A 14,840-nucleotide genomic window follows, 5' to 3' on the forward strand; every position below is an offset into this window, starting at 1 on the left:
TATCAACCCCATCAACAGCATTCCCACCAACCACATCAGCATCATAACCATTAACATCTCCCTCATCGTCATCATTGCCATCAACCACATCAGCATCATAACCATTAACATCTCCCCCATCAACATCTTTGCCACCAACCACATCAGCATCATAAACATTAACAACTCCCTCATCATCATCATTGCCATCAACCCCATCAACAGCATTCCCACCAACCGCATCAGCATCATATCCATTAACATCTCCCCCATCAACAGCATTGCCATCAGCCACATCATCGTCATCATCATTAACAGCAACCCAATCAACAACACTGCCACCAACCACATCAGCATCATAACCATTAACGCCTCCCCCCACCGTCAACATCATTGCCATAAAACCATCAGCATCATAACCATTAACACCTCCCCCTATCAACATCATTGCCATCAACCACATCAGCATCATAGCCATTAACGCCTGCCCCCTTCAACACCATTGCAACCAACCACATCAGCATCATAACCATTAACACCTCCCCCCCATCAACATCATTGCAACCAACCACATCAGCATCATAACCATAAACACCTCCCCCATCAACACCATTGCAACCAACCACATCAGCATCATAATTATTTACATCTCCCCCATCAACATCATTGCCATCAACCACATCAGCATCATAACCATTAACAACTCCCTCATCATCATCATTGCCATCAACCCCATCAACAGCATTCCCACCAACCACATCAGCATCATAACCATTAGGAACTCCCTCATCATCATCATTGTTGCCATCAACCCCATCAACAGCATTACCACCAATAACATCAGCATCATAACCATTAACATCTTCCCCATCAACCACATCAGCATCATAACCATTAACATCTCCCCCATCAACCTCATCAGCATCATAACCATTATCATCAACCCCATCAACAGCTTTGCCAACAACCACATCAGCATCATAACCATTAATATCTCCCCCATCAACATCATTGACAGCAACCACATCAGCATCATAACCATTAACATCTCCCTTATCATCATCATCATTGCCATCAACCATTTCAGCATCATAACCATTCACACCTCCCCATCAACATTATTGCCATCAACCCCATCAACAGCATCCCTACCAACATTATTCCAATCAACAACATTACTATCCATACCACTTCCTTCAACACCACAACTCTCAACATCAGCCCAATCAACATCACCATCATAACTATCAACATCGTAATCATCAACATCAGCTCATATCATGCCAATCAATGCTGTCATTCATAATGTAAACTGTAACATCAATATTGTACAAGCTTTCACAAACATTTACTTTATTTTCACAAGTATCTCTTAAAGTATTCAAATCAAATGTTTAAAGGAATTCTGAAATGTTATTTAAGTCTGTCATTGCCTCATTCAGAAACAGGTCATCTAAAATGTAGCTGTCTGTGTCCTCATCATCTAAACAACCACATTCTTCACTACTGATGTCTGATACATCTGACACTTCCTGAGCCATGACTTCGCAAACATGCTCATTAGCTAAATATGGTTTGCAAGTTATTTCTCCCTCACTCATCTATCTAAACCTCGACCAATCATTTTGACTCTGAGTACTTCAAACTGTACATTTCCACTTGTCCCAGGCTCAAGAGTCGGCTAACTGGTATATAAACTATGTCATGCTCTCAATATCTTCATGACCTATCAGGACAGCTGACCCATCTCATACTGGCATTCCTTTATTGGACCTACTATGGGGATCAAAAAAGAAGATGCTTTTTCTGCTTTTCATGATTGTGCATGTGTATTTGGACTGGAACACCCCATGGCAAATATGCATTTGGAAGAATCCAATTCTAATGTATCTGCTTAAGGGCATCTTTAAGAGACCAAAAGGGAACTTGGGTACTTTTTCTATCTAAAGTTACATGCAGTGGATGCTCCTTTACAATGTTAATGAAGTCCAGAACATCAGGAATGTCATCTGTTGACCAGTATAGCTTTTTCAAATTGACATTGCTATAAGTTATGCACCAGTCAATTGTAACCACGGACCCCCGGAGGTCCGGGGGTATTTCGGGGAAAGCCGGGGAAATGGGCTGTTTTTACCTTTCAGGGGGCCCCGCAGTGCCGGGTGAATGCGGTGGTTTTGTCTTCGCTTTAATTATAGCGGGGAATGGGCCTTACCTACGGTCCCTGGGGTGCGGGGGCATTTGGCAGGGATTTTACCATCTGTTCGTCCCCGCAGGGCGGGGATTTTAGCCAGGGTTGGCTGGACCGAATGTCAAAGTCTCCGCTATTCCCCGGACCTGGGGGCCGTGGTTACAATTGACTGGTGCATTAGTCACCCCCAAATAAAATTTCATCCATCGTTTCCTCATTCCAGTTTGTTGGTTGAATTGTATAGGATGTTACTAATGTTCACACCGAATTTGCTACACATTGTCTCCCTCTGCTACAAAACACTTTGCTTCCTTTATGCCTAGTAGCTTTTGCTTGGAGCATGATGTGTAATCAAAAGATTGATTACAAAAAACTGACAAGAACTGTATTTGAATCAGCATTATTTGATTCCCAACTGATCAACTTCAGGAAGCAAAAATTATTATCCAAATCACAATATTTTGCCTAAAGTTTTTTTCTTCTACAAATTTCCAATACTTCATTTAAAATGCAAGCTATTTTAACAACTATTTTATAGAAGTATTAGTAAGACTCATTTATTTATCAAAATGCTACCATAAATATCCTATCATTTTGATAAGTAAGTTATGGAAAAAGTCAGTTTTATTTGGATTAGACTTCATTCACTGAAGATGCTACTGCAATAACTTATATCGCCTCAGAATATCAAATATTAAGGTAATCATTTAACTTCTTTAAGCACAAGTTACAATACATAACTAGGATAAGGAATGTTTCATAAGTATTTAAAAAACAAAACAAATAAAAACACCTAAAAACTGTTATCTTCAGATGTGGCGTAAATAAATCTTTAAAATTCTTTGGATTTCATAATTTTTAACATATAAATGTATATGTTTACTGCGGTTGTTTTCTTTGTCTGAGAAAAGTAAAATCACAGCACTATGGCATCATTATTATGACATCATTTTGTTGAAATTCATTGAGTTACTACAGTGTTGCATATTTTTTAAAATCGAAATTGGCATAGTTTTCAGTGCAACACTGTATGTAACTCAAGTTACGACAGTGTTGCATAAATGAAAATAGTCAAATTATGATACGACTTTTTGACAACTTTTCATTTTAAGTACTTAAAAATCAATATTTTTCAAAAATATTTTTTTGACATATGGAAAACTGTTAAAGCATGTGAAAAATGCAAAAACATCATTTTGTGAAAAAAATGGAGTTACAACACTATTGCGTTGAGCCCTCGATATGATACAATTTATTATAATTAGCCATTGAGGTCTATTGCATTTTTAAATATTTGAGATTAAGCGACATACATACAAGTTATTGTCAAGTTCTGAATTCATTACCTATCGAAGAAATTCAATATTTGTGCACACGTATTGCTAGATAAATATTTGAATAATTATAAACTTGAGTTGTGTCAAAATAAGAGTTAAAACCATTCAGTATTTTTCGTTCAAATTTGCTTTGTGGAAAGAGCACGTAAAGAGCACGTAAAGAACTTAATTGGATATGATTTTCCTAATATAGTCCGTAATTGAACGCACTCTTTACGCGCTTTGTAAACCAAACAATGAACCTTTTGGTCATGTCAGTGCTACTTAATAATTTACATATCGCGTTACCTTTGAAAGTTTAAATTTTAGCTCATTATTTTCAGGTCATATATTAATTTTAAAGATTTAGTTGCCTGTAAGAATGCAATTTAAATATAAAATATCTTACAACGTTTATACATCAGTGTTTAAACGAGAAGTTCTTTATTTTCAATAAAAATCATAGTTTTGAACTTTGAGTTATAACAAGTTCTGTATTATCTGGCCCTTTATATGAAGTTTTACATACAGAGTTAAAGCTGTATAGTGTGCCTGTCATCAATTAGAATTGTTAAAAAACAGTGTTTGTACTTCACAACTTCACCAAACAGTGTCTTTTTGCATGATTTAGAATTTCTAAATATGCAGTTCTAATAAATTGAATATAAAAAATAACAAGAAGAGCCCTAATCGCATGTATACATATTTCTGATACAACAATTATAGTAGTTTCATTCTAAACAAATAAATTTAGGTCTCGTTTTTTGTTCGAAAGTAGATTGAAGTTGATGCCAAAGATAGGTACGCCGGATTAGAACAAACCCGAGTCACATTCCATGAGAAAACAAGCAAGTATAATTTACAGTAACAAACTAAATTTCATTGACACATTAATCATCAATATTTCAGCATACTCGAACAATACAAGCAAAATTTCGGGAAGGAGCTCCCTTAACAATCCATATCACAGTTTAACCTTTATTGTTTGGCTAATGGGAAGAGCATGTTCCGAGTTATCCAACCTTTCTAAACCAAACTTAAAATCTACAAACATTTATTAAAGACAAAATTTATGATGATTTTGTAAATGCGAATATAACAATACAAATATTATGACCAATAAATAATAACAACAGATTGACAGCTTAAACATATTTCGAAAATTCCACGCGGCATATAACTGATAATAATTCTTCTCTCCGCCTCTAAAATGTATTTATACCGTACGCAGCTTTTTTGGATATGAAGGGCTGCACACTTGTGAGAAACGTTTAGGCTGATCACGGAATGCATGAAATAACATTAAAATACATAGCACTATATGTCAGGGGTTGATGTACAAACTATAATCATACTCTCTATGCTTGCTCGTCATTTAAAAAATATATGCATTATATTTACCTAGAATATAATAGTATTTCTTTTAGTTCCCCAAAACGCTCTAAACACATCATTTATATATATATCTACGCGTAAGTTATGACTTGTTATTGTGAGAAAGCTACCAGAATGGCTAAGATAGAAATAAAATATATCGAGGGAAATTTCCCCAAGTAGTTATTTGCGTTAAATGCAAATATTTGCCCTTTGCCCTTGATTTATTTTCCACAGATACAAATTTGCCCTAGATGTTAATCTCGTCATATAAAAGGGGTATATACACGCAAGAAACGATTTGCTGATGGGTGAATTTCAATTTTGCAAGAAATTTTCAGAAAATAAATACAGTCCTTTTTTGTTCGAGTTTTTTGCACATCTCTATTCTTCCATTCAAATTTGAAACAGCTAAGCGTGAAGTTTTACTAGTCATAAACTCCTGAGGGACTCTTTTTGATTTATATCGCACTTTGCTGGGGATGGCCTCGTGATCTTGATAGTAGCGATTGTAGTCCGTTTCAAATGTCGCTATCAAAACAGAGTAATCAGGTGTGCGCGTCCTTTCGCGGAGTTTACAGGTTATCTAATGGCAGTTATATGTCACCATATTAAAGCTGCACTCTCACAGATTGACCATCTTAACAACTTTTTTTATTTTTTGTCTTGGAAAAAGCAATTCTTCGCGTTAATATCGCGAAAAATCAGATCGTAGATTTTCATATTTCCGTTCGGAAATTAATGTTTTATGGTTTAAACCGTTACTATCGGTAAAAAAAATGCATAAAACATTCATTTTTGAAATCATAAATAAGAATCTGCGATCTCATTTTTTGTCAGCAGTCTTATATAACTGGTTTCCATGAGTATTTGCAAAAACAATGGCTCGTTCCAAGACAAAAAATGGTTGTCAAAACGTTCAATCTGTGAGAGTGCAGCTTTATGACCTTTTCTTTCTACATGAAACTGAAAGTTATTTCAAGATTGCTCTTGATCACTAATTGGTCAACTTATATTCAATTTGCATGTTATAATTTTAATACGACTGACTTTCTGAGTAAACATTGATTTTCTACAGATGTTACACCAGTATACTGCATTAGTTCTTTATATTTATTGATTACTTTTCGCAGCAATTGCAATCCATCGCAGCTCTTGAGATAGCTGCTGCTGAAAGAAACGTGCCCAAAATGGCCTTGTACCCGATTCCTATGGCGATGATGCCTCCTGCAGGCACTGCACCGGCCCACCAGGCCATGATAGTGGCGGCAATATTGTTGGCAACTATTCCCGCAGCTCCGAAACCCAACGCTGGCAGACCAATCGTTACAAGGCTTATAAGAGCTAGAACTCCTCCAATTCCAATAGCTGCAGGACCTCCAATGCACCAGAAAATACATTTGAATTGAGCATCTGTGTATTCGACTCCGAGTTTACACCATAACGCTGAAATATTAAAAAATACATTGTTTTATTAAATAATTAAGCAAATTTATATATATCAGGATAACAACGTGTGAGACGAACAACGTTAGTTACAATGTCTTTGTGTCGTTGATCTCCACCAGAAAATAGTGTTATTAGAGAAGTTGAAAGGTCAAACTAAAGCAATAAACGTCATTACAAATAACCAAGACATCGCCTGGACACAAGAACGATTAAATGTCGAGATATGGAAATAACAGTTGAAATGCGAAATAAGATGCAATTTTAAGGGTGTAGGTGAATAAGTGTTTAAGCGACATGGGACATAACATGTGTCAGACAATTTAAGAATGTTCGAATGAAAATTACATATGTAAGTAAAAAATAAGTGTAAAAGCAAGTACACGTGCACAACAGCTAAACATGAAACCTCTTGAGTCAATGACAGTTTCATGCAGCATACAATTTGTATACCATATTTTTCGAAGTTAAGGGACATAACCTGTTTAAGCCCTGTGTATGTTTAAAACATATCAAGCTATTATGTGGTTAGTCATTTGAGTTAGTTATTGAATATATTTTTAAATATTAACAAGAAACTGTAACCATTCGTATAAATTGTTTTAATCAGGGGGTTTTTAATAATAATAATAAAGGTTGGTTTCTAGAAGTTTAAAATAGAGGGTTGTGTTCAATTCCAGACGATTATTTGCAATGTCAGAGTTTATATTCGAAATATGACCATATTCTTTCACGCTTTGAAAGCATTATAATTGTAGAGAGCTATGATTATGAGTCTTCAATAGATAATTTCATGTGGCATTGGTTTTTTAAATGTTTAAAGGCTGTTCCACAACGTAAGCTATACTTCAATGGTTAACAAATCACCTTATATACGACATCGTGATTTTCATAAGTACAATTTAACAAACATGGTAAGTTCACATGAGCCCATCCTGACAAGTTAATGCAATATATTTGGTGTTATATGCGACAAAGTTTATTTCAGATCATATTTTACTAAGGCATGCGCCAATTTTGATTTGAAAATCTACAAAAACAAGCTCAGTAGCCAAACGTCTAAACTAAAACCCCGTTTAATGGCACTGGTTAAACGCCAAAGACATACAACACAAAAATAAAAAATTACAAACAAGAAACATAGAACGACAGCACAAAACTCCACAAACAACACAGTGCATATACAGAATATAAAAACTAGGTGTGTTTATCAAGGATTGTTAGGTACCGCCTTGAAACGGTTGATAAATGGATAAACGTGTTTGTGTGCACAACCTCACCCCAAAACTCTTGTAAGTCCGAGTTAACTGTTACAGAAAAGACTGATACTCAATAGCCTATTGAAAGCAATTGATACAGTGTCATGAGAGATTGTGTAATAATGTTTATGTTTCATTTACGAGCCACAAGATTGTTCAGGCCAATTTTAACTAGGTCAAAAGCCATAACACTTGTTAGACCAAGTAGGATATGACAGAAACGGTAGTTGAAAGCACAATTTGTTTCCTATCATACCTTTGAAGTTTTACCATTGTACGCGTAATGTGTATTCCCCTATATACGCCGAAATATTAAACTATAACCCTTTTCAACCCTTTTTTTTAATTGGAAACGGTTACCGAACAATCCAAACTATATGTGTATACCTGTAAACGATTAATGACCTAAAGATAATGTCACCCATATCATTAAGGAAGCTTACTGCTGCAGGATCTCCATGTAAAATGAAAAGCTGGAAACATCGAGTCTGTGTCCTGGATGGCAGTGCGCATGTGCAGAACACAAGGTTCTCTATGTTCTCGCTCTCCGTAGCCATAAATGGATTCAGCAACGCAATGCAGCAAATTTTTAACAGTTCTGTAAAATATGAAAGTCGTACAATGCCACTATTCTTTATTTAAAACATTGGGTTAGGTAATAGTGTTGAAAGTATGTAACAAAATAGTTCACTACGGTATACGCAACATTCCAAATAATAGTTCTAAATATATTCTTAACCTAAGTGGTAAGCCGGGGGAAAACCGGATGATGACCCAGTTGAGACCCGCTGGCACTAACCAGTGTGATTAACGGACACTCTGATTAAGAATATCACTACAAAGACTTCAACTTACGTGCACGAGGCGTTTGTAATTTGAATGATTTCTTGAGTAAGCTTGCAGTTTGACCTCTTGAAAGCATCTTTGATTTTCTGCATATCGGCACAAACGTCATCAGGCGCTTGGCATCCTGTAATGTCATTGTATTAGTGGGAGCGTTTTAGTGTCGCTTTTATGATTACTTAAACGCAAAAACAAAATCAATGGCAATCATTGTATCAGGATCTTATTACAAAAATGTTTAAAACAATCCCATAGAGCAAACGCGTGTGAAAAATGCAAATATAAAAACGTTTTAAAATTTGTTTTACATTTAGTTTTGATGCACATTGGTTCGAGAGAAAACATACATGATTTACAATAGATTTTGGTATATAATGTAGTTTTATGTTTTATTAAAATATTTTTTTCACAGAAACTTTATATCAGTAATTTGTTGAAGTTGTGTCTCAATTTTACGGAAGGTCTTTTAAACAATTCGTGTGACTCCCTAATGGTATGTATTGAAATTAGAAATACATTCAATGGAAAAGTTTAAAAAGGTGACGTAAATTAATTTTCTATTCCCAATGTTAAGAGCAGATATCTCTATTCCAATTGAAGCAACATGGGCAGTTAGGTAGTTGAAACAATTCTTAATTGTGTTACACGTAAAAAAGCTCGTATGTTTTGGCCAATATCCGATCAATTCATTTTTTTTTTACTTCCTTTGATTGCAGAATACCTACATATATAGAGAGTGCTAGTCTACAATAATATGTTCAAAAGATAAAAAATGTCATAATGGTGATTTCGTGTTTTTGTTCTTACAGTCCAAATTCTATTGTGGAAGACACTGAACAAGAAATACATATTGTACTAACATTACAAAATACACACATTCATACATATTCAATCACAACCTCTTGAGTCACCGCCCTCGAGCGGTCAGCAAAAAAACAAACAAAGATTCACTTTGTCATGGCTTTCAAACCTAACATTTGTATAAAATGTATCCATTTACTCCCCGCTTACGATTTTAAAAACGAAGTCAATTCCCAAATAGCTATGCTTTTTTGTCATCAATGTAAATAGCAATCTAAAGTTTAAGCTTTTACCATTCGACAGTGAATAGTACTGAATACTTTGCTTAAACTTCAAATGAAGTTGTATGCATACATGTATACAATAATCAATAGTCTGTCAATTGCAGTGATCATTAGAATGCGTGAGAAACTGCTCGCCTATCTTAAACATTAACAAAAGGCGATATACCACATGCTATCAGAAAGCACAAACAGGGTTTAAACGTTGGCATTTTGATGGAATTACATGCATATTCTAGTCCCTTAAGCCAATCTTGGCAATGGGGCGATTCCCTCGTGTAATGCCACAGTATCAATTTAAATCAACAATTTTGGAAATACGGCGCGTCCTTGATATTAAATGACTAAATTAACTGACCGTAATACAAATACATGGTTATTTAAGCTTGATCAGATTGATTTAATAAACGAAGTAAAAAATAAGAAACCTTACATGCGTAGCCGAAGGATATGTATCTCCAACAGGTGATAGTGAAACTGAACAGAACCAAATATTGTTTATAAATCTAAGAAGATAAATAAAGTTTAACAAATCATGAAAACGTTTAACATACCTGAAAAAACAACCATACTCATGACCATTAAACCAAAAAGAAAACTTTTAATTCCATACATTTCTACCGAATTATTAAAAATTTGTTATTTATACAACTTGTTGTATCTGCACAACAAATAATTGTGTACGATATTCAATAATTTCAGAATGAGTAAATGTGTATCGAAGGTAAAATCGAACTAAGTATGATATATATGGAAAGACGTAAGGGACATTCTTATTGCTTATTGGTATTTGCCAATCGGCTTTTGCTTTTTATAACCAATAACTGTTTGAAAACATCTTGTTGCGATTAACAAAATGTATTATTAATGATGATAAGTAAAACACGCAAAATAATTTCGATTTTGCAAATATTTCCAACAGATTATGTTCAATATTTACTTACAATTACAATATTTTTATGTAAATTATTGAGTGTTGATATACTTGAGATGCACTGACAGTTTAAAGCATGCACTTTTGTGACCATATACTTAAATCAAAATAATCGTAAACAAACATTTTAATGGAATAGTTCTGTTCCAAATGGCCTTATTTCCATATTATCAGGCTTTATAACGAGTGTCCTTGCCACATTCTTCAGTCAATAGTTGCTTAAGAATGGACAATGCATGATGCATGTCAATCGAAATTATCAGTATATTTCATCCGTAACGATTGATTGACTGACATGAAATACGGACCCATAGTTCCGTTATCCCTACAATACTGTAAACTTTCACATGCTGTTCAAAAACAGAATCATAACTTAACCAAACGTATTAATACAGAATGCAGGTTTTTCTTGAAACATTTCTTGGAACATTGTGTTTGTCAAATGCATACCACCTTTTTGAGTAATCCTTCGTTAGCCCACAATTCCAGAATGGAAAAGGCTGTTATCATAATTAGTATTAATATTATCATTATTAATGGTGATTATTAGTATTATTAGTTTCCATGCCATCACTCATAAATGTCACTGTTCTCGCCAGTGCGCATGCGGGTGCTTCCACACAACTCAGATAACCAATCCAATTGATGACTAAACGAGTTGGTGCAACTCAGTTAACCAATCCAATTGATGACTAAACGAGTTGGCAAACTCAGTTCACCAATCAAATTGATGACTAAACGAGTTGGCACAACTCAGTTAACCAATCCAATTGATGACTAAACGAGTTGGCGCAACTCAGTTAACCAATCCAATTGATGACTAAACGAGTTGGTGCAACTCAGTCAACCAATCCAATTGATGACTAAACGAGTTGGCGCAACTCAGTTAACCAATCCAATTGATGACTAAACGAGTTGGCGCAACTCAGTTAACCAATCCAATTGATGACTAAACGAGTTGGCGCAACTCAGTTAACCAATCCACTTGATGACTTAACGAGTTGGCGCAACTCAGTTAACCAATCCACTTGATGACTAAACGAGTTGGTGCAACTCAGTTAACCAATCCACTTGATTACTAAACGAGTTGGTGCAACTCAGTTAACCAATCCAATTGATGACTAAACGAGTTGGCGCAACCCAGTTAACCAATCCACTTGATGACTAAACGAGTTGGCGCAACGTTATATGAGGTCCCTACACACATTTTTACGTTACCGCGCTGATTGTATTTATAATGAACGTCCTATTCATTGTAATGTATCAGTTGATTGATAGGGAGAACCTAAAATCAACGCTCTTAAACTTGAATTGACTTCCAGTTATTTTATTTTCTTACTTCCATGGTGAGGCACGGGACTAATAATTGATGAACATCCGGTTAGTCCCTCGCTGGTTTGAATAACACAATAACCATTGACGGAAAATGTACTTCCGAAAATAGCTTTTTGTCACAAAATACATGATGCGGTTCAATAAAAATTGCAGACTGGTCCACAATGATACTCGCAGTGTAAGGACATAAACTATTGATGAACTCAGGTAAGCTGAAACTACCGTGACTTTATACAGGAAATCACTTCAAAGACTAGACGTCAGCCAATCATCTTTTCATAGACTACATTGATTGCATTAGTTGTAGCGGCAAAATCCAGAACGCCCAGTTACCATTGACAGCCATATATTGATATATACTATTAGCCAACTGATTGGTCACTGAAGACGCTCATTGCAATTCATAACACGCAATGTGTATCTTAGACTGTTACTTACCTACGTCAGAAGTTTCGGATACCATCTATCAGACAGCACGTAAGAACTACGCTACGTCGATGGGTCAACAACCTCAAAGTAACAGGGAAGTCCTACAATGCATCGAGATTCAGCGAAGAACCTCCCTTCTTTGTCGAGAGAGTTGGTTTCACCATAGACTTACATATCAAAAAAGGCATAGATAGCAACAAAAAGTACACATATGTCTGGTTAAGTGAACACTCGAGTTGGCAAATTACACCGAAAAATATTTTTTGCTGGCTTTTAGACTTTTCGTTAGCAGACGATCACAGGTAAGATTAATGATAGCCTACAAAGACACAAGCTATTAAACTGTCGCCAATCAGATACAACTTTGCGCACCACTGAATCTCTAAACTGCTCTTACACATAAAGAGATACAGTGGAAGTACACTTCAAAATCAGCATCCGGGAACTTCTTGACTGCACCTCGTACATGTATATTTGGCGGTTGTAATCTGCTTAATCCAAGTTTGGTTCACGAATCTCGTCTATTCCATTCATAGAGGCATGACCATGAACACTAAACAATTATAAATTCAGAAACAACCTGGACGTTTAGTCCATTGGTCACCTAATACGAAATCAATCAAACAAAACGGACACCACTCGACGGAGGTACATATATAGAAATACTTAAGTTCAGTTCAATGTATATATTCGCTTGATATTGTTTTGTTTCGAAATACTTTTTCATTTATTACTCTAGGATGCCTTTTATTGATTAGCACACATTTTAGTAAATATGATACAATTTATTGTAACTAGCCGTTGAGTTCTATTGCATTTTCCAATATTTGAGATTAAGCGACATACATACAAGTTATTGTCAAGTTTGTAATTGATGATAGATTTGAATTCGTTAGCTATCGATGTAATTCAATATTTGTGCACAAGTATTGCTAGTTAAATATTTGAATAATCATAAACTGGAGTTTTGACAAAATAAGAGTTCAAAACATTGAGTATTTTTTGTTCAAATTTTCTTTGAGGGTAGAGAACGTAAAGAACTTAATTGGATATGATTTTCCTAATATAGTTCGTAATTGAACGCAGTCTAAACGCGATTTGTAAATCAAACAATTAATCAATTTGTCATGTCAATGCTTCTTCATAATTAACATATCGCGTTACCTTGTGAAACTTTAAATTTTAGCGTTCTGTTTTCAGATCATCAATTTTAAAGATTTAACTGCTTGTAACAATGCAATTTAAATATGAAATATCTTACAACGTTTATACATCAGTGTTCAAACGAGAAGTTCTTTAATTTCAATTCAAACATAGTTTTGAACTTGAGTTATTACAAGTTCCGCATGCACTGGCTGTTTGATATAAAGTTATACAGCCAGAGTTAAAGCTGTATAGTGTGCCTGTCATCAAAAAGAATTTTTAAAAAAGTATTTGGACTTCACAACTTCACCGAACAGTGTCATTTTGGCATGATTCAGAATTTCAAAACTCTAATCATTGGTTTAGTACAATATGTAAGGGGTTGATATGTACAAACTAGGTCGAGTTCCTAAACATGCTCTTGATGCGTCCTTTTATACATATCTACGAGTAAGCTATGCCTTGTTATTGTGGGTATACACGGATGGATAAAATAGAAATATATCGAGGGTAATTTCCCCCAAATAGGTATTTGCGTTTAATGCAAATATTTGCCCCTTGTCCTTGGGTAATTTTCCTACAGATACAAATTTGCCCTCGTCATATAAAAGGGGTGTAAATAAATGCAAGAACCGATTTGCTCCTTAGAGTATTTAAATTTTGCAAGGAATTTTCAGAACATAAATACAATCCTTTTCTGTTGAGTTTCATGCACTGTCTATATTTTTACACTCAAATTTGGAATAGCTAAGCGTGAAGTTTTACTAGTCACAAATCCTGATTGAGTCTTTTTAAATTGTATCGCACTTTGCTGTGGGTGGCATCGTTATCTTGATAGTAGCGATTGGTGTCCGTTTCAAATGTCGCTATCCAAACAGAGTGATAAGGTGTGCGCGTCCTTTCGCGGAGTTCACAGGTTATCCTATTGCAGTTTTATGGCATCATATTAAAGCCTCTTCTTTCTACAAGAAACTGTAAGTTATTTCAAGATTGCTCTTGAGTTGATCACTTATTGATAAACTTATAACCAATTTACATGTAATAATTTAAATCCGTATTTCTGAGTTAACAGTTATTTTCTAAAGATGAAACGCCAGTATACTGCATTAGTTCTTTATATTCATTGATTACTTTTCGCAGCAATTGCAATCCATCAAAGCTCTTGAGATAGCAGCTTTTGAAAGAAACGTGCCCAAAATTGCCTTGTACCCGATTCCTGCGGAATATATATATAACACTGCAATAAACTGTAGGGTGGCGATGATGACTCCTACAGGAACTGCACCGCCCAACAAGCCCATGAAGGGGGCGGCATTGAAATTGGCCATTATTCCCGCAGCTCCAAAACCCAACGCTGGCAGACCAAACGCAACAAGGCTTATAAGAGCTAGAACTCCTCCAATTTCTATAGCTGCAGGACCCCCACGGCACCAGAAAATACATTTGAATTGAGCATCTGTGAATTCGTGTCTAATTTCACACCATAACTCTGAAATATTAAAACATGCATTG

At 35.3% G+C, this 14,840-nt stretch overlaps 1 protein-coding gene across 1 annotated transcript; it reads right to left on the reverse strand.

The window, feature by feature from the left end:
- Nucleotides 1-4,054: 4,054 nt before the first annotated feature.
- Nucleotides 4,055-10,205, reverse strand: LOC128203497 (uncharacterized). The gene is made up of 4 exons (XM_052904931.1): nt 10,042-10,205; nt 8,418-8,532; nt 8,006-8,160; nt 4,055-6,303 (listed from the first exon to the last, which is right to left on the reverse strand). Exons 1-4 carry the CDS (start codon nt 10,100-10,102, stop codon nt 5,978-5,980), a joined length of 657 nt encoding a protein of 218 aa, XP_052760891.1. The 5' UTR covers nt 10,103-10,205; the 3' UTR covers nt 4,055-5,977.
- Nucleotides 10,206-14,840: the final 4,635 nt, after the last annotated feature.

This window comes from Mya arenaria, chromosome 9 (genome assembly GCF_026914265.1).
Source record: "Mya arenaria isolate MELC-2E11 chromosome 9, ASM2691426v1".
Taxonomy (NCBI): Eukaryota; Metazoa; Mollusca; class Bivalvia; order Myida; family Myidae; genus Mya; species Mya arenaria.

Coding starts and splice junctions, on each gene's coding strand:
- LOC128203497 (XM_052904931.1), bottom strand. CDS start 10,102: ATGTATGGAATTAAAAGTTTTCTTTTTGGTTTAATGGTCATGAGTATG. Junction 8,533..10,041: donor GAGTATGGTTGTTTTTTCAG/GTATGTTAAACG, acceptor ATGACATTACAG/GATGCCAAGCGCCTGATGAC. Junction 6,304..8,005: donor TACATGGAGATCCTGCAGCA/GTAAGCTTCCTT, acceptor TTAATATTTCAG/CGTTATGGTGTAAACTCGGA.